This window comes from Cicer arietinum, chromosome 2 (genome assembly GCF_000331145.2).
Source record: "Cicer arietinum cultivar CDC Frontier isolate Library 1 chromosome 2, Cicar.CDCFrontier_v2.0, whole genome shotgun sequence".
NCBI lineage: Eukaryota > Viridiplantae > Streptophyta > Magnoliopsida > Fabales > Fabaceae > Cicer > Cicer arietinum.
This window is the reverse complement of record NC_021161.2, coordinates 13,093,021-13,114,136: the sequence shown is the minus strand read 5'-3', so window position 1 is coordinate 13,114,136 and position 21,116 is coordinate 13,093,021. Positions and strand designations below refer to the sequence as shown.

Genomic DNA, 21,116 nt, shown 5'->3' with positions numbered 1-21,116 from the left:
AACAAAATGAGGCGGTGGCAGATTTGTAAATATGTGAAAAATGATTAACACGGTTAGATTGACAACCGACTTAAGAGATATTGTAAAAATAAAATTAAAAAATTAATATATCCCATCATATTCCTGGCTAAATAAAATGACTTAATAAAATTTAAACGACTTAATAAAATGAGGCGGTAGCAATTTTGTAAATATTTAAAATTTGTTTAATGCGGTTCTATTAATAACCGACTTAAAGGCAAACGTAAACAATAACCTTTAACCACGTGAAACGTTTTATCTTCCACTCTATTAACTATTCTATTATAAATCTTTTCTATTCTCTAACCATATTTTCGATAGACACCCATTGCTCAGTTTCATGTTTAATACCTCTCTTTCTTTATGATAGCCAAACTTCAACTCAGTTTCATATTTTATCGTCTGACGTCGATTTCTTTACCATCGTCTTTCATCGCCGTTTCATAGTCATCTTCTTCTCGTGTTTCATCGCATCGCCACCTTCTGTACGTGTTTCATCGCCATCTTGTTCGTGTTTCATCGCATCGCCACTTCACGTGTTTCATCGCCACCTTCTATACGTGTTTCATCGCCACCATTTCAGATATGGTCGTTCAACTTATTGAATAATAAATTTATATGAGTAATTCATTTATATTGTGATATTTTTTTTGTACTCTATATTTTTTTTTTATAAACATGAGATATTGTGATATTGTATATTTTGATTATTAGATGTTTATATAAGATTTTGATTGTAAGTACAAAACTCTTATTTGAAATTTAATACGAAATATTGTATGGATTAGGAGCGTGAAAACAAAATGAGAAATTTATATAAAAAAAAAAAAAAATTATTTTAACTATATCTATTAAGTCAGTTGGTCAAAATATCCGACTTAAAAAGATGATGTGTTGTACTGAATTTATGATGTTTAAGTCGGTTAAGGTGAATCGACTTAATATGATGAAGCTATGTTAAGTCGGTTAATGGAACGAGTTAAAAAATAACATATTTTTTAAGTCGTTTGCTGTTAACTCGGGCACAGAACCGACTTAAAATGTGCATTTTAACTGACTTAAAAAGGCAAAATTCTACTAGTGATTTAACCTATTTAGTGGTGGATGCACACATACCCATCTATTTACACCCATCAATTACCATATGATTGATGAATGGTTAAATAATTGTTTAATTACATATATAGAAAATGACATATTTAATAGTTTTCATAATTAAAAAAATTATTGAACATTTCATAATATGAAAACTAATAGAGGACAATTATAATTTATAGAAGTTTTTATATATTTTGAGTTTATTTTGTTAGTATAGTTATGTATTTTTGTAAAAGATAGTAATTTATTTTTCATCAAAATTTATGGACTTATTTGTCGTCTCCGACAAAGAATTTTTCTCAATTTGCCATTGCTTCTGTTAGCAACCTATTTTCCTATCTTTTTTTAGAACACAAAATAATAGATAAAGAGGTGGCAATTGGACAGTTATTTTTTAGGAACCATGACGAAGAAAGAAAAATAATAATGCACACGTACGATAAATTAGGTTATACAAAGTGATAATTACAGTGCAACCAAGGTTAACCACATATGACGAATAAAATTTCTTTTTAATGTAATCGTTTGAAATAAAGAAAATTACTTGTTGAGATCTTTAAACCGATTCTTCAGTTAGCTTTCTAGTTCTATAACACAATGTATCTCTATATATGTGATCAGATTATCTTTCAATTATTCATCTCATGTACAATTGTGCACATTGGTGTTGCATTACCATTTACCACACGCAAAACAAAGCTAAATTCAAAAGTAAATATACATTTAAATATTTAAATGTGTATTATATGTTAAAGTTTTCACAACTATTTTCAAAAATCACAAATTTGTGGGGCTAATGCCTCCAAATAAATAGGCATGGGTCCATCTACAAAACTATGGCGTGATTTTAGTCCTTTAAATTTGAGAAAGGCAGGCAATAAATTTCTGATGTACTATTTTATTATTTAAAATTTATATAAATCAAATTAAATTTATATAAGATTTGAATAACTTAATAAGACAATTTTTTTAATAAAGTAAGTTATTCAATATTCAGATAATATTAGTAAGTACGTTAGGAAGTGTATATCAAGAAATGTATTATAAACATGCATCTTTAAAGTTGTGTTTTTTTTAAGAAAACAAGTCCCTATATATTTAAAAAAAAAAAAACTAAATTAGGACACACTAATTATCCCGTTTATTGCATTTTCTAAACCATCATTTAATTTGTGATTTTCTTTCACAAAATATTAATTAAAGGGAAATTTAATAATTATAACATTTGTAGTTATAATTTGTTTATATTTAGGTACACAAAGCATGATATTCTTCTCGCTTTTTCTTTTTTTTAGAGTGATGAGATTTGAGGAGAATAATATATCGTCTACAATAATTTACTTCATTTAATTTACAAAATGTTAAAAAATTTACAGTAAGTCAAAAAGAAAATTAAAGCTGATTATGCAACTAAGTATGCATGTGTGGTTCTTAAAGTTCTTTACACTGGAAAAGGCTGCTCCACCATTAATCTTTGTTCCTTTGTTGGGACTTCATGACATATTACCTTCCATATGATTATACCTACAAAATTTTTGAAATTTTGATGATTTAAAAAATACATGACATGATGACAAGACATTTTCTATATGCTAATATTATTAATTAATTATATAACAACCGGTAATTCTGCTATTATATCTCTCTATTTCAACCTGCCAGTGGTTGGAAATTGAAATATTACCCACTAATTGAGACTTAATATGATTAAAAAGATTAAAAAGTCCTTTGTTAGGAAATCAACTTAAAGAGGAGGCAGTGAGATATTAATGGGCCATAGTAAATCAATCCTTAGTCAAAAGAAATTACCCTCCAAGCAATTACTTTTAATTTGTTATAGAGTGACTTTGAAGCTCTCAAAATGATGGTGGGATCTCTTATAATTATTATCCATCTGTATAATGATTTAAATTACAAAGTAAGGTTAAATTTTATGATGTACATGATGCTCATCATGGCCATCATCAAAATGTATATACATAGCCAACAACCACTCAACACTCAATTTCCTCTCAAACCAATAGAATCCAATGAAACACATCTCTTTGCTCCCCACAATCTCTAACACAAAACTTCTGATTTTAACACCATGAGAAGGATTAAAGCATTGTTTCCCACTATATACCCCACTTTCATCTTATCTTATTGTTCACCTCTCTTCTATTTTAACCAAAGTCTTAGATCCAATCAATTTTAAAAATGTAACATTGTTTAAATTTTTTGAAAAAAGAAACTCTCATTTATAATCTCTACAATTACAACTAGAAAATACCTAATTAAAAATAAAATATAAAATTCAAATTTTCAAATAATTTTTATTTATATTTCATGGACCCCACTTTCATATGTTGGTCCCACAAAACTCCTTCCTCATTATATAAAATTATGGGAAGAGTTCATGTTGATTATTCTAAACTCTGACCCTCCCACTCCTCTCAATCATTTCAAACCATAAACTTACACACTTTTACATAACTTAAAGAAAACATTCAAAAAATCAAAGACTGAAACCACCAATATGTCCCTAGCAGGACTGATTCTAGACCCAGAAATGAATCACAATAAAAAAACATTCCACAGAAGAAATGATTCTGGTGAACTTGATGTGTTTGAAGCTGCAAGATACTTCTCAGGTTACAATGAAGTTGTTGGATATAATAATAACTCCACTTTCACACAAAAGATGATTAGAGAAGAAAGACATAGAGGTAGAATAAGCTTAGACATGCCAATGAGAAGCTTATTACCTCAACAATTCCATGGAGTTGTTGACAAACAAATGAAAGAGAAGAAACACAAACAACCTAGCTCACCAGGTGGAAAACTTGCAAGCTTTTTGAACTCACTATTCAATCAATCGATGTCGAAGAAGAAGAAATCATCGAAATCAAGCTCACAGTCGATGAAAGATGAAGATGAAAGTCCTGGTGGGAGAAGAAGAAGGAGAAGCAGCATTAGTCATTTCAGAAGCTCAAGCAATAATGGTGATTCAAGGTCTGTTACTGGTTTTAGAACTCCTCCTTATAATGTAATAACAACACCAACAAAAGGGTGCAAAGAATTCAGAAACTTGTTGGAACAAAAACATGATGTCAAATCATCAAACAGTTTGAGGAATGAGTTTTTTTGGGATGATAAGAAAAAGAGAGACACAAATTTGCAAAGGAATTTTGTGGACAAACAATATTCAGCAGAGGGAAAGGGTGTAAGAAATTTGAATGAGGTTGTTGATGATGGTGCTGAAAGTGATTCAAGTTCTGATTTGTTTGAATTGCAAAACTATGATTTGTGTCATTATTCAAGTGGTTTACCTGTTTATGAAACTACCAACATGGAAAATATCAAGAGAGGAGCAACAATTTCCAATGTTAATTAATCCTCTTTCATCATATATATTGTATAATAATTTCTAGTATAAACTATCATTTTAGTGTCCGAAAGTGTAGACCGGTGTTACTTTGGTTACTGATATATCAAAAATTCAAATTAGTTATCGAATCATCAAAACATCAATCAGTTTAGTCTTTGACGTTATAATATTCAAAGACTATTTTAAGAGTAAATTGTATTTTTCATAGACTTTTATGATAATAAATTTTATTTTCAAGAACTATTTTGATGATTCGAAATTTTTGATTAAGTCATGAACTAATGTGATATCGAACTAAAATGGTGATTTTTGTTTATTTGTTCATGTTATTTGACAAGTTAGACACTTCGAAAAGGGAAATGTACTGGATTTTGCTTGTTTTCCTTTCTGGATTTGGTTTCCAATTTATTTCAATACTTTTTTTCTTTGTTTGTACAGTTTGGAATGTTTGTTTGTCTTACTCTTAATCTAATTTTATTTAATTTTCTTTGCTTATAGACCTTATGTATTAGAGTGCAAACATATGTATAGTGTTCACATTATTGGCTTGATTAGATTTTTGCTGTAATTTAAGATTTAAGATGTCATCAAGTGTTTCGTTTGGATTGCAATTATGAAAAAGTATAGACCTTGGAGTTGGAATTATCATTGTGAGCTTTAAATCTTGTCTGCATTTCTTAATTTAATGTGAATCGATGAACACAATAGAAATGTCGATAAGATTTGGAAAAATCACTATTGAAATTTAAGGACAGGGTCTATCTAACATATATTGCGACTGCAAATTTTAAAAATAATATTTTGAAATTAATAACAATAATCTAATAAATTTTTTATTTATTTTTTAAAAGGGTTTTTAGGATGTAAAATCATTTGATTAAACTAAATATGGTATTTGGACATATAAGGTGGATTTTTTCATTTCGATTAAATTTTCTTCATATTTAAGAAATATTTATCAAAATTTATAATATTTGTTTAAGATATCTAAATCTAACGAAATTTTTGTTATTTTACGAAGATATTATTCGATTTTAGTCAACTAAATTTAAATCTAAATATTGATGATTAAATCCCCTATAATTTATCTATATATAATCAATATATGTTAGTGATGTTTAAGAGTGGATAAGAAATTAATTGGTCCTCAAATGATTATATAAATATAATTTACCTGATAATTTATATAATCTATAATTCATCACCAACATATATAGATTATATAATCCTCTTTGACATATCGGTAAAAAATAATTGAGGAATAAATCTTTTACTACATGGGTAAATATAGATGAATTTAATCTTTTGACACACCAGTGGAAAGGATTATATAGTCTAATTCATATGTATAATTTACTGATGTGACACAAATCTATTCCTTAATCTTTAAATTTTTGGGAAGAGAGTAACAATTAATGCTTAATTATTCCTTATCACATTGATTTGTTCACGGAGTGGAAGGTGGTTAATTAGGGGCTTTTGAACATGAAAAGTGAGCAAATGGAGATCTAATAATCTCTCTCAACTATTTTTGATGCGACATAATCAATTATTAAACGTTAAATGGTGTACCCATTTTGTAGACAAAAAAATAATGGTGTACCGTTTTTATTTTTTGAGAAAATATAAATGGTGTACCTACCTTAATCGTGGATCAATTGACACCTCTAAAGATAACATAAGTACAGGGATTAGTTATGATTTGATATATAATCCATGATTTTTGCAGTTTTTCTTTCTTAGCATGTCTAGGTCAATAATTAGAAGTGCTAACTTGTTAATATAAAAAATAATAAATTTTATAGAAAATAATAAATTTTAAATTTTTAAAAGTTGAATATATAATTTTTAATGTACTTTTAAATATTGTATTTAAAGTCTTCTTAAATATTTTAAAAATTTAAATTTAATTTAAAAAAATGAATTTTTAATAAAAAAGCATTAAGAACTTAGAAAGAATCGTTCTTTTATTTAAATCGTAAATAATATCAATAACATAAAAAAAGTAAAATAAAAAAACTTAAAATTGACATAGAAAATCTAAATTCATGTTTTGTTTTTTATTGTTAAAAACTCTCGATCTTTTATTTTTGTTGAGTTTAATTTTTATGTATTATTAATGTAAAAAAATTTATATTATTAATCTATCACAATCATTCTTGTATGTGATTTTAGAGGTCATTAAAATAAAAATCAAATATTTTATTAAATTGACGATTGTAATTAACTGATAGTTTAAAATATTTTTATATTATTAATGCGTATAGATAAAAAAAAAAAAAAGATTTCTTTTTAAAATCTGATTTTGTTTCTGAATTCTAGCCTTTTTTATTTATGAACCCCATAGTTCATGGAGAACATTTCTCTCTTAATATTTTTGAAACCCTATAATACTATTAAAAAGATATAAAAACATTTAGGTGATGTGTTGTTGGTATGCATAGGCCTAAGATGGCAATAATTTTATCTTTATATGCTTAAGAAGTGTCCTACTTGTTAGCATTTTTCATAATTTAATATATTAATCTCACTATTTTTATTTTAAATCTCTCATATATGTTATATGTTATGCACAATTATGAATAAAATGATCAGTTATATTCATTCAATGAACAAATAAATTTATTTACTCAAATACTTTTATTAATTAAGTTACCGGAGAAATTTAATGAGTTAAAATACAAGAATAAATTAATATATTATTAAAAAAATAATTAATTCTTCATCGGCTATTTAAAGAAATAAATTATTTAAGACAATTAAATATTACGAATGAGACAATTATTTTCAGACAAATAAAATATAAACAAAATCTACATATACATAAAATTTTGAAAAAGATTGACGAACACTCAACCACTCCTTTGACACTTTGATTGAAAAAGAAGTAGATAAAATAGTGTGATACTCATGGATGATACAATAGTGATGTTATAGAAAGAAAGATCGATAAAAAAAAATAAGGTATTGAATAAATCTATAAAAATTATGAATATATATATCATTGTTGTAAAAAGTTATTGCTGATGAAATATATATAGTTTACAAATTTATTTTGTAAAAATGATTTTTATGAAGAGATTCTCAAAATACATTTTTTATTTTAATCATTTTTTGAAATTTCATTATTCAAAAAAAGTTGTAGAAAATAGATGAAATACTTAAAATCATATTTTTAAAATAAACTATTTAAACAAAATTTTTATTTGAAGTTTTATTTTTAAAATTATTTTTTATAAAAAATTATAATAAAAAGATAAAATACTATAAAAATAATTTTAATTTTTTTTAAACAAACGAGTTCATTATTAGCATTGTTTATTTAAAAAAGAAACTATTTTATATCATTAACAGAAAAAAATTACAATGGAAATTACAAACAGTATTCACATCAAAATTTAAATAGTAGTAAATATAATTACTCCTAATAATTTAATTAAACGTGAGCAACTATTCGTTGAAATATAAATGACTAAAAACAATTTTAATTGTAATGTGTTTAATTTTTATATTAATCATGAGATTTAACAAAATAAAATGTGGGATAAAAAGTATTGGACAAAAGCTGAAATTTTTATCCTTTTCTATAATATATACAAGATAACTTTTTTTTACTAAATACATATTATATAAAATACTAAAATAACCATTAATTTTCATATATATATATATATATATATATATATATATAATCTTTTATTTCCTCTTTCTCTCTCATCTCTATCCTCTTTCTCTCTCATCTCTATCCTCTTTATATTTCTTCTCTCTCGCTGTATCTTTTTTGTTCTCTCCTCACCCCTCTCCCTCCTTTCTCTACCCCCTACGTGTCTTCTCCCTCACTTCCTTTTTATCTCCTCTTTCTCCCTTCCCTGTAACTCTCTCCTCTATATATAAATATTTATATTTATAAACGTTGATCTATATACAATAAAAGTTATTGACATAAATTTTGTTTGTATTACTTATTATCCATTAACCATTAAATATAGTATAAGTTAAAATGTTTCAAATATCTTAATAATTTATTATATATATTAATTTTTTCATAATTAATTATACCAAAGACTTGAGAAAAAGTATTAAATATAAAAAAAAAAAGTTTACACAATTGCTTAACCATTATTCATTGTACTGTCATATCATAATATAATTTTGTGATATAGTAATAAATATGAATATAATGAAATGTAATTAGAGATCATTCTTGCACAGTGATTAAATTCTTTTTATATTGAAATGTAACTGGATTAAAGATTGTGGGGATGGCAATTTCTGGCCGGGTTCAGTGGGAGTATAGTATTCTCTTTATGACTTACAGTTGGAGTCTATCAAAGAGTTAAATGATGGATTAATTTGATAGCCTTTTGAAAGAATGATGAAGACAAACAAATCATGCATGCGAAACCAAAAGGGTCGGTGTAACTATCAATGTTGAGTGGTGGGCCCAAATTTTGTCATAATTGTTATTCAATTTTAATCACAACTACAAAGTTTAGCATTATGCTTTGGGAAATTTCCTTCATCGTTAAAATTTTGAATACATTATCAATCAATTACATCAATTAAATTATTAATAATATTTAATTTTTATTGTAATTATTTATAAAATTATTCATATTATTGATCATCTGACTTTATAAATGTATTTATCTCTATCATGTATGATTTAATTCATTACAATGAATTTAACAGTGAGGATTTTAATCACGAATTTTCCCTTAAATACAAGTGGAACTTGTATAGTACATTGATAAATTCAATGGTTTCGATATAATTGTTTTTCTAAATAATAAATTCATATTCATTTTGTGAATAAAAAGTTATTTGAAAACTTTTATACTATAAAAAAATTATTTCATAGATAAAAAATATCAATTTATTGTTTATATTAATTTTCTATATATTTTAAAAAGTTATTCACATTCACTATTATCAGTAAATACAAATTCATTAAATATTGTTTCATTAACAATTTTGATAAATAATATTTAATTATATTAATTTTTTAAATAATATTAAATAGTTTTTGTTATATCAAAAATCATTGAACTGTTAATTTAAAGATAAAAATACCACAATATAAGTTTATTTTACACATATGCTATGAAATTCTTCTACTAAAATTATCAAAGTTACAAAAATTAAAGATAGAAAATCTATTTTCAACCTGTAATCGCATCCCTTATTTACCCTCAATGCTTTGCGAACAAGCCGAAGTAATGAGATAGGGACAGAGTCAAGAGATAAGAGAGACATGTCCCTCTTTTTTATAGGCAATCAAATCTTCCTTTTTCTTTTCCTTTTTAGATTTTTTATTTATTTTTATAAAAGTTATTTTGATAGAGATGGAAATAAATAACAAAAGTGCCAATAATTTAAGATAGATAACTTAATATTGAACTTTTACCCTGCTAAACCACTCATGATAATGTATAATCAAGAATACATTAGATAAAAAAATTTCCACTTAACACTAAATTACGGTAATAATTTTTAATTCAGTTAAACTATTATAAATATTTTCATTTAATTTTAAACCACTTAAAAATTTTTATTGAAGTTAAACATCTCAAAAAAATTCACTTAAAGTTAAATCTTTTCAATAATTTGTTTTTGAAGTTAAATCAACTCCAAAAATTCACGTGAAGCTAAATCGGTCCAACAATTTTCAATTGAAACAAAATTACTCCAAAAACTTCTACATGTCGAAAACGATTAATATAATTTTAGAGCACCTATTGCATCAATGTCAGCTAAGCTTCATGTATTATTATTCAATAACTTGTGTGATCTTGATTGTATCAAAACATCATTGAATTTAATTTTACACAAGTCAAAATTGATTATTTCATATAATTTCTTTATATCAAACTTCACAATGGAACTTGACATTGCAGTTGTACACATACTATAATCGTGCACTTGATAGGTTTCCAAAAAAGAAGTGCGAGTCACAAAGAACCAATCAAGTATCAAGTCTTTTATAGCATAAGCTTTTCCAAATAACATTTTCACACTATCACCTTTATTTTTTGATGTAAAATATTAAACAAACTTGTCACCATAGATGATACTAAGTGTTCCAGAGTTAACTCCAACCCAAAGCAATTGGACACAAGTGCTAAATGAACCTTAGTTCATTGCCTTGTGAATCTATATATCGATATAAAAATATATTATATTACTGAACAATTCCAGAAAGATTATTGATGATCACAAGATCCTCAATAATTACTGACAAAAAAACTCTCCAATATTTTGGAACCCAATTTCGCAAACGTTATTAACGAAAAAATATTTCACAAATAGTGACTCTCTTATATAATTGGTTGGATATTTCATTGATATTTGTGGCTACTTATACCATAACAAATTATGTTCTTTTTAAAAAAATCTTGTTGGCATTTGTTGGGGTTATGTCGTCACAAAATTTCGTTTAGAATTTGTGAGTCTAGCAAGTAACACTTTATCTCCACCTTAAATTAATCACACTTCACTATTCAATTTCTCATTTTTTAGTTTCATCTTCTCTCTAGAGTTACTCCACCTTCTCTCTCTACTTTTATTTATTAATAATTGTCTCTACTCTTATTCACAATATTTTTATAGATATCATTACATTTTTTATAAATATATGATTTTTATTAGTTTTAAATATATTATTTAAATTAATTTTTCTAAATAAATACAATTAATTTGTTTTTAAATTCACCACCGCAGCTAAAAGGCTACCGTATCTTTTTCTACTTATTCCCTTTGCTGAAAGTTTCACTACAAGAATTTTTTAAGTTTGCGACACTTAGCCTGCGACGGTTCTGCAATAACCGCCGTCACCTTCACACTGCGACGGTTTTGGAGGCGGTTTTCGTCAACCGCCGCAACCGTACTACACCGTATAAAGCACACGAGTTGCGTTTTTCAATCTGGCCGCCAGTTTGCGACAGTTCCTGGGGCGGTTTTAATCAACCGTCGTCGTCGTTTAGGGCATAAACGTGTTTTATTTTTCCAGATTTTGTAAGTTCATTCCTCACTCTCTCTTTCGTTTACTCCTTTGTTATCCCCGTACACATCCTTTCACAACCGTAAAATTTCTGATTGCCCCCAAATCTGTCAACCCTAAAACTTTTGAAGGAAACGAAATCGAAGAGAAGCGAAAGCGAAGAGAAACGAAATCTACTCTGGAAACAAAATCAACTCTTGCAAATGTAATCATTTAGTTCCATTTAACAGTTTAGTTCCAAATTTTTTGTGCCGCAAGTGTTAAAAAAGCATCACAGATTGTTTTCTGTAAATTGGGGCACTGGTCTAACTTGAAGTTTTCAACAAAATTCCTTGCTGTATATAAAGTAAAAATTTCTATAAAGGGGCACAAAGGGATGAAATAGCCATTGTTTCATTTAGAAGCAAAACAAACAACAGAGTAGCCAAACTTAGTGTCTTTATATGGATTGGTTTGTAGTTGAGTGATGTTGGCTTATTGTGATGCTTAACTCAAATGTGTTCAGACAACGGATAATATAATTTGAGGGGAAAAGAGAAAGTATTGGGGTACAAACCCAGTGAGTTCCTGTACTAGCTAGTTACAGTAAGCATTAAGAGTATCCATCTATCATTAGAGGATGAAAAGCTTGTTGTTGTTTCCTTAAATCTTATGAGAATGAGGACACTGTTTAGGTTCATAACTCACAAGTGTATATTTTATGCTGCTGAGTGCTGACATAAAGATTTAGATTGGTGCACAAGGTCAGGGGATGATTTTAATTGAGCCTTGCTTGTGTTATGCTTGCAACTTTTCTTTTAATGACTGAGGTGTTGATAGCCTTATGGGCTTTCTTTTAATTTTTCAAATTATCATTCATATTTTTTGAAGAGATATCTTTGTTTACTCAATATAACATAAATGCAGCATTCTGCAGCTTGACAGATTCTCGTAAAGTTGTGGTTTGCAACATTCATGTGCTTTACAATCCAAATAGAGGAGAAATCAAGCTTGGCCAGGTATGCGATGTCTGTTTGATATAACGTTCTCTTGGTTTGATTGTTTGATATATGTTAATGATTGGTTTGTTTGAGATTGGTTTGTTTGCTTTTAAAAATAATTTCCAGATTGTTTGTTGCCTTTGAAACTTTGAAGGCAACAATATGTGTTTGAATGATGGTCTCCAGTAATGTAAAACTTGTAAAGTAGTGGCAATGTCAATGATATTTATGCTGGACCTGTGTCCTGGAGATATAATCGGAGAAACTAGAAATGTGAAATAAAACTGGTTGTCCAAACATAAATTCAGCTCATCAATCTTCTGATTCTCCAGTGGCTTCTGGTGGTGGGAGGGAAGGAGGCTTTAATATATATATACCTTAGCATATATTGAATGAATGTTGGTCGGAAGAGGAAAATTGTTAGTCTGAATCATCCCAAAAACATTCTTAAGATTCTTGCGCCTAAAATCCCAGCCTGTAGGCTGCAGTGCCTATAATGGAGGCTGATACTTAATCCTTCCAAGTCCAAAGAATACACAGGTTTATTTACAAAACTATGCAAATTTTGCTGAGTCAAATAACCATATATATATTAAAATAATTTCAAGGTTTATTATTACTTATAAAATTTGATGAGTCTTAAATATTTTTTTAAAGTTATATAAAAAATTGACATAATCCTCATTGACAATGGAACAATGTTTCTTTTCATGAAATCACAGGGTACTTACAAACAGTTGATTAATTAAAAAAATAATCCAAAGGAATCACATTTACTACTCTGCTTCATTGAATTAACAATCCAATGTTCATACCTTGCTGAATTTGATAACATATTTTGCTTCATTAATCTACATTCTATAGCCTTGCTTTTTTGCTTTGTTGTTCCTTCTACACCTTTCGAATGTCTTTGTTTTGGTTCACTCCTACACCTTTGTTTTTGCCTTTGTATTTGTGGCAAATTTTATCTTTGAATAACATTACACAATTCTTTTTCACTTTTTTTTGCACATTATATTGGTTGGAGTAATCATTTTTTCTGTCTTTAAACTTTGGACTAGAAATTACATTTGGTTTTGAAATGAATTATAATAAAATCTTAGAATTATGATTATTTGAATTATGATTAGTGATTGGTTTGTTTGAGATTGGTTTGTTTGTTTTTAAAAATAATTTTCAGATTGATTTGTTTGCATTTGAAACTAGTTTACAGATTGATTTGTTTGCATTTAAAACTAGTTTTCAGATTGGTTTGTTGATGATTGGTTTATTGATTGAATTAGTTTCCAGTGACAGTGCTTCTTCGTGCCCATCTCCGGTGACGGCGCTGCTTTCAGCCTCTCTCTGGTGACGGTGTAGCGTAATACTTCTCCATCGACCGCGCAACATAACACAATAGGTAAGATACTTTTATTATGTAAAAGCTGATAGCGTAACACTTCTTCCTTTTTTTGTACTAAAGATGTTTGAGTGCTATGTTCTACACTTTGATTGCTAAATTCTGCACTTTCAGTTCTAATATTTGTTTGCATTTAATGGATAAACTGAAGTAAATAACATATGTTAATGATTGGTTTGTTTGCTTTTAAAAATAATTTCTAGTTTGATTTGTTTGTCGAGTACTATATACCTGTATACCTGGTCTAGTTCTATATTTTGAATGTTTATCGAGTACTATTTTCTATGAGTATGAGGTTGTTATGTTTTGTTCCTTTATGCCTAGTGAATCTATTCTGTTTAAGATCAATCTTTTTTTTTTGTTCTAAGTTGAATTATGTTATTTCTGTGTCAAAATAACATATGTTAAACTTCTTTATAGAAATGGATAAATCATGGATTAAGAAGCCACACACATCGGATGAATATGATCAAGGGATAAAGGAATTTATTAATTTTGCCTTTCGAGATGAATTAGAAAATGGCGAAATAATATGTCCTTGTAAACGTTGTGGTTTCAAAAAACCGCAGAGTAGAAGTGTAATGTATGATCACTTAAAGTGCAAACCATTTCCAAAGGGATACACCATTTGGGTACATCACGGAGAGTCCATAGGAGAAACTAGTACTATCTCACCTATTAGTATTTCTAATATAGTTCAAGACACAGTTGTCGTTGATGATCAAATGCAAAACATGATTAACGATGCTTTTGGAGTCGAAGATCATGCAAATGAAGTACCCATTGAATCAAATGCAGAGAAGGAGAAAAATGCAAGTACACAAAGGTATGAAGAGGCCAAAGAGTACTATGAATTAAGTAGAGAAGGAGAAAAACCTTTGTATGAAGGGTGTGTTAAATATTCAAGACTATCTTTTTTGGTAAAGTTGTATCACATCAAATGTTTATGTGGAATGACTAATAAAGCCATGACAATGGTTTTAGAGTTATTAAAAGATGCATTTGAATTTGCAAATATACCAAATTCATTCTATGAAGCCAAGAAAACAATCACCAAGCTTGGTTTAAATTATGAAAAAATCCCTGTTTGTCCGAATAATTGTATGCTTTATTGGGGTAATAAGGAAGATGAAGAAAGGGAGACCTGCAAAATTTGTAATACTTCGAAATGGAAATCAAAAGCAAAAGTTGGTGCAGTTGGAGTGTCTGGTGATGGCAATAATCGAAAGAAAGTTCCTGCAAAAGTTCTTCGCTATTTTCCATTAAAACCACGGTTACAAAGATTATTTTTGTCGTCAAAGTCGGCCGAGGATATGAGATGGCATGCAAATGATAGTAAGAATGATGGAATGTTGAGGCATCCTAGAGATTCTGAAGCATGGAAACATTTTGACTTGACACACCCTTGGTTTGCATCAGACCCGCGAAATGTGCGTCTTGCATTAGCTAGTGATGGTTTTAATCCTTTTGGTATGATGAGTACAAATTATAGTATTTGGCCAGTTATTCTCATTCCATACAACACTCCTCCATGGGTGTGCATGAAACATACATCTTTTATAATGTCAATGATAATTCCCGGTAAAAAAATGCCAGGAAATGATATTGATGTCTATTTACAACCTCTAGTAAAAGAATTAAAGGAGTTATGGACAACAGGTGTCGATACATACGATTCTTTTAAAAAAGAGATGTTCACATTACATGCAACTTTGATGTGGACAATTAGTGATTTTCCAGGGCTGGGTACACTTTCTGGGTGGAACACTTACACTGGACTTGCTTGCCCATCGTGTAACATGGACTCTACTCCTCGTCGTCTTCCACATAGCAAAAAATGGTGTTTTATGGGTCATCGTCGTTTTCTTGATCAGAGACATAGATTTAGATTGAACAAGGTTCGCTTTGATGGTCAACAAGATATGCGTGGTCCACCTAAAATGTTATCTGGGCTTCAAATTCTTGAACAGGTTCAAAATATTGATGTCACATTTGGTAGAAAGCCAGATAAAGAAAGGTCGGGAAAAAGAATACGTGGTGGACGACCTACACAAGGTGTCAATCAACAATGGAAAAAGAAAAGCATATTCTTTGAACTTCCATATTGGAAGGATAATCTTCTGCGCCACAATCTTGACATGATGCATATTGAGAAAAATGTGTGCGATAATATCATATTTACTTTGCTAAATGATAGCACAAAAAGTAAAGATCATCTTAATGCAAGAAAAGACCTTAAAGCTATGGGCATAAGACCTGACCTTTGGCCCAATGAAAATGGAAGAATTTCTCCAGCCGTCTTTACTCTTACTACTAAAGGTAAGAAGAGATTTTTAACAACTTTAAAGAATATCACTGTGCCTGATGGTTATTCAAGCAACATTTCTAGATGCATTGACATGGAAAATCTTAAGTTGAATGGAATGTTGAAGAGTCATGATTGTCACATATTGATGGAACAACTTCTACCGTTAGCCATTCGAGCAACATTACCTGATGATGTTTCAGCTATAATGATTGAGTTTTGCTCACTTTTTAGACAATTATGCAGTAAAGTATTGAATGTTGATGATTTGGAAAAATTGCAAAATCAGGTTGTCCTCACTTTATGCCACATGGAAATGATATTTCCTCCCTCATTCTTCACTGTTATGGTTCACTTGGTTGTTCACCTTGTTGAAGAAGTTAAACTTGGAGGTCCTGTTCATTATCGATGGATGTATCCTGTTGAAAGGTAAAATATGCGTGTTCTTGTTCCTTCAATAATTAGTAGTTGACAATTTTGTTCTAACTAATATTATTTTGGTTCAATAATAGGTACTTAGGAATACTTAAATCGTATGTACGTAATAAAGCACGACCAGAAGGGTCTATTGCAGAAGGATACCTTGTACAAGAGATTCTTACATTTTGTTCAAGGTATATAGAAAACATTGAGACTAGATGGAATCAACTTGGTCGTGTAGATGATGAGCCTATTAATGAGATACAAACTGACTCACGTGTAGCTGAATTATTTCCTAGAGTTGGAAAATCGGTTGGTGGTTCTTCATACTACACCCTTACACCAATTGAAAAGTTACAAGCTCATAGACACGTTTTAACAAACTGCATCATAGTTGACTACTATCTAAGGTAAGTAATTTTATTATATTTGTATTATTTACCACTAATTTTTTTTCCGTATACATCTAATTTGAAATAACCAAATAGGCAATATAGAAGTATTATTCGAAGCCAAATGAGGAGTGGTGCAAGGAGTACTTCTGAGGTAGACAAGAAGGTTCATAGAGAGTTTCCTCATTGGTTCCGCAATCGTGTTAGTGTTCATGACAAAATTGGTGATTGAGTTGCTTTGATTTTTAATAAGAATGTGACTAATTGTATATTTTATGGTGTTCAGATTTGCAACAATCTCGACAACATTAGTGGATCAGATAAAAATGTTCTCGTTAGTCTTGCTCAAGGTCCTTCTGATAAAGTTAGAAGGTTCACTGCATTTAATGTCAATGGTTTCAAATTTCGAACATTGGCACGAGACAATTTATTAAAAACTCAAAATAGTGGAGTTTTTGGCATGTTCGGAACACGAAGTTACTCAAGCAATAGTGATGCCCAAATGAGATTTGGAGGAGTGCCTTACTATGGAAGATTGATAGATATCATTGAGGTTTCCTATGATGGCTTCAAAGTGCCCATGTTTAAATGCAAATGGGCGAATACCACAAATCCAAGAGGCATTAAGACAGATAAGTTGGGTTTTACCTCTATAAATTTTGCAAGACTAATACATACTGGGGAGCATGAAGATGATGAGCCATACATTAAAGCGTCAGAAGCTCAAATGGTTTATTATGTGGATGATGAAAAGGAACAAGGATGGAGCATACCTATTCATTTAAAGCCACGGGACTTGTATGACATGGGTGGAGATGATGAAATTATGGCACCCATTGAACCATACCCATCTCAAAATTTGGAACACATTTTTTCTAATGAAACCACACATATACAATTGGCAAGAATGACTACAGATGATGATCCTGAAACTTCAACTTTTAATGATGATTTTGATGACAACAATCATGATATGAATTTATGATTGTTAATAATTCTTGTTTGTTGTTTATGACATGGTACTCTTCAATCTATGTTATTTTTTTACTACTTTCTTTTACTGTTGCATTGTGTTTGATGTGCTCATTTTTGTTATTGTGTTCATTTTTGTGTTTAGCTATTTGCATTAGTCTAACTTGGTTGTCATCAATGTTTGCAGTGTAAGTGTGTTTGGAGACTCAATCTTGTGAACAAAATGGAATCATCATATGAGGATATTCGACGTAAAACAATGGAAGAGAATAAAAAAAGGATGGAGGCTCTCAATCTAACTCATCTCTCTCAATCCCTTCACAAATCTTCTTCCACCATTTCAAAAACCTCACCGGTTAGTAATAACTAAAAATACTAAAATTACAAAATGTTTCTTATTTGTATTATATGTTGATTTTTATTTATTTACATTAATAATAAATGATTGTAGCGTTTCACGAAGGGTCGGCCGAGGGTTATACTACCAGGAGATCTTCAAGTAACCAAAATGAAGCACTTGCGGAGACATGGTTTACAACCAACGTTCCAAGTGATAGAACCACTACCATCTCCGATGACAACACCGACAAATCCACCATCTTCTCAAGCACCGCCTTCTCAAGCACCACCTTTTCAAGCACCACCTTCTCAAGCGACAACATCGCTAGCTGTGCAAACGATAGAACCACATCTTTCTCCGGTGACAACAACACCAACTACTGTGCAAGCGACAGAAGCAACACCTTCTCAAGTGACAACACCAAGATCAGTGCAAGAGACAGAAACAACACATTTCCAAGAGACATCCTCTCACTCTGAAGATGTGGTAGAAGATGAGCCAGAAATTTCTCAAAAAAGGAATTTTACATTTTGGGATGTAGAAGTCATTAGTATGTTATCTAATGTCTAATTATATTTATAAAATTTAATTGTTTTACATGATTGCAATATGACATATTTCATTGACTTATGTGTTAGATGAGGCGGGACATATTTCAAAGACACACTTAAGGGTATCAGACGTGCTTGAAGCTCCTCCTAATGTTAGCAGAATAATAACTAGATGGAATTCAAATGGGCAACCGGTAGGATCAGCTGCTGGTTTGTTAGGCGGTTTTTTGGGTGAAATTGCAAGGAAGTTTAAGGATTTTCCTATAATGTACGACAATTGGAAACTAGTTCCATCGACAAGAAAAAATGAAATTTTTAAGGATAAAATACAGGTATCAATTATAAACAACTGAATATTCTTTATTGTTTTGATTGTAAACTAATTTTTTTTTTTTTTTATGATTATGCTAGTCAAAATTTGTTGTCGATGATAAAGACAACAAAAAATATATCCTTTCAAGCCTTGGAAAGAAATGGCGAGATGCACGATGTAGGTTGTTTAAGAAATTTTATAAGTGGGACATTTCTTTGGAGGAAAATCTACAAAATTATCCACGTTCTATTAATCAAGACCATTGGACTATTTTTGTCCAATACAGGCGTAAGACAGATACAATGGTAACTATTCTTTTCTTGCGTTGTCATTTGTTTTCTATTGTTTAGTTTTTTTATGTCATTTGTTATCATTGTAGGAGAAGGCTGATAAAAATGCTGCAAATAGAGAAAAGCTAAAGATCCTTCATACATTAGGCTCTAAGACGCTTGCAAGGAAGAGGGATGAGTTGGTAGGATTTTTTCAATCTACTATTGATTGCATACTTAATTGAACATGTACTTATTACATGTGTTTACTTGTAGGAACTGAGAGATGGTCGAAAATACAGTAGGGGTGAAATGTATTCAATTTGTCATAAAAAGTCTGATGGGTCATTTGTCAACGACGAAGCCAAGGAAAAATATGTAAGTGTAAATAATAGAAGTGTTATGTAATTGTAAATATTTGTTATTGACCACCTTATAAATCAAAGATGCAACTGTTAGTTTTGGTAATAGTGAGGAATTTAGTTTGCTTTATCTGTTTGCACAGGAACAATTGCAAGCTGAAATTGGGAAGACTCCTTCTCCAAATGAAGCATTTGTTAATGTGTTTGGAAAAGAACATCCTGGATATGTTCGTTGTATGGGACTTGGAATAACACCATCACAAATTACTACATCTACTTCTCACTCTGTAAGATCGATGTCTTCCTCTGAAGCTAATGAAAAGATGGAGAAAATGCAAGCTGAAATTGATAGGCTTAAGAAAAGGGATTCTGAAGTTGATATGTTGAAGGAGCAAATTGCTTTCTTGATGCAAATGCAAAATTCTAGAGACAAACATGTAAAATTATTTTCATAGCAAACATATTTAAAAATCTTGTGAGAGTTGTTTGTCTTTGATTAAAAATATTAATTGTGTAAAGGTTTCTTATAGCTATAAGAGAAATTTAGTTAATTAGTTTTGACAATATTTATCAATATTCATTGAGGTTAATATATACTTTTTTTTTTTTCAGGCAATGGACATAGAATCGCCAATAGATGGTAGACGTTCATCTGAGTCCAGCCACCAACCTGATGATCGTGGAACAACTTCATTAGGGACTAATTAGATATTTGGATGAACTTCTAAGTTTGATGGAGTTGTTTTGTATTGTTAGCTACTCCACTAATTAATGTTTTGAATATTTAAACTATTTTATTTGTTGTTTAAGTTAACTTCAATGTATGAATTGGTGTTATTTGTTTTGAAAAAATTATATAAATTGGATTTTAGGTACAATAGTTATTAATTATGTATTTAAATTATGTGGATGGTATTTATGAATATTTTTTATTTTAATTGATTAAAAATAGGAAAAAAATTGTATCATACTTTTTTATTTTAAATTATTAGGTTTGCGACGGTTCAAACTGCCTCAAAGTAAATATAGCGACGGTTGATAACTGTCGTAATTGTGCAGAAAAAAATAAATTTGAGTTTGTTCTAAGTGTCGCAAAATATATTTAGAGGCGGTTGTGAACCGTCGCAAAAGTTGGCGACGGTTGGAACGACGGTTTTGTGAACCGTCGCAAAATGGCCTCGCGACGCACGAATCTGCGACAGTTGCAGTACCGTCGCAAACATCAAATTGCAACGGTTAAAACCGCCGCAAACTCTTTTTTTAACCGCCGCAAAACGTTTTTTTTCTTGTAGTGTTTTAGCCGCCACTAATTTATGGTAGATTA

General features: G+C 29.7%; 3 protein-coding genes across 3 annotated transcripts; all 3 read left to right on the top strand.

Moving 5' to 3' along the window:
* The first annotated feature begins 3,510 nt into the window (after positions 1–3,510).
* Positions 3,511–4,984, top strand: LOC101504974 (protein BIG GRAIN 1-like E). The gene has a single exon (XM_004490184.4). It carries the CDS (start codon positions 3,638–3,640, stop codon positions 4,493–4,495), a length of 858 nt encoding a protein of 285 aa, XP_004490241.1. The 5' UTR covers positions 3,511–3,637; the 3' UTR covers positions 4,496–4,984.
* An 8,756-nt stretch (positions 4,985–13,740) lies between these two features.
* LOC101506913 (uncharacterized) lies at positions 13,741–20,500 on the top strand. The gene is made up of 9 exons (XM_004490188.4): positions 13,741–13,868; positions 18,145–18,312; positions 18,409–18,847; positions 18,936–19,180; positions 19,260–19,466; positions 19,541–19,633; positions 19,707–19,808; positions 19,936–20,229; positions 20,405–20,500. Exons 2-9 carry the CDS (start codon positions 18,181–18,183, stop codon positions 20,498–20,500), a joined length of 1,608 nt encoding a protein of 535 aa, XP_004490245.3. The 5' UTR covers positions 13,741–13,868; positions 18,145–18,180.
* Positions 14,291–17,970, top strand: LOC101506577 (uncharacterized). The gene is made up of 4 exons (XM_012712886.3): positions 14,291–16,602; positions 16,686–17,003; positions 17,082–17,151; positions 17,272–17,970. The coding sequence occupies exons 1-4, from the start codon at positions 14,291–14,293 to the stop codon at positions 17,968–17,970; spliced, it is 3,399 nt and encodes a 1,132-aa protein (XP_012568340.3).
* Positions 20,501–21,116: the final 616 nt, after the last annotated feature.

Bases quoted from the DNA above. Each gene is read 5' to 3' on its own strand.
- LOC101504974 (XM_004490184.4), top strand. From the start codon at position 3,638: ATGTCCCTAGCAGGACTGATTCTAGACCCAGAAATGAATCACAATAAA.
- LOC101506577 (XM_012712886.3), top strand. From the start codon at position 14,291: ATGGATAAATCATGGATTAAGAAGCCACACACATCGGATGAATATGAT. The intron at 16,603-16,685 runs GTAAAATATGCG...GTTCAATAATAG, and splicing joins TGGATGTATCCTGTTGAAAG to GTACTTAGGAATACTTAAAT. The intron at 17,004-17,081 runs GTAAGTAATTTT...ATAACCAAATAG, and splicing joins ATAGTTGACTACTATCTAAG to GCAATATAGAAGTATTATTC.
- LOC101506913 (XM_004490188.4), top strand. From the start codon at position 18,181: ATGGAATCATCATATGAGGATATTCGACGTAAAACAATGGAAGAGAAT. The intron at 19,181-19,259 runs GTATCAATTATA...TGATTATGCTAG, and splicing joins TTTTTAAGGATAAAATACAG to TCAAAATTTGTTGTCGATGA. The intron at 19,809-19,935 runs GTAAGTGTAAAT...CTGTTTGCACAG, and splicing joins ACGAAGCCAAGGAAAAATAT to GAACAATTGCAAGCTGAAAT.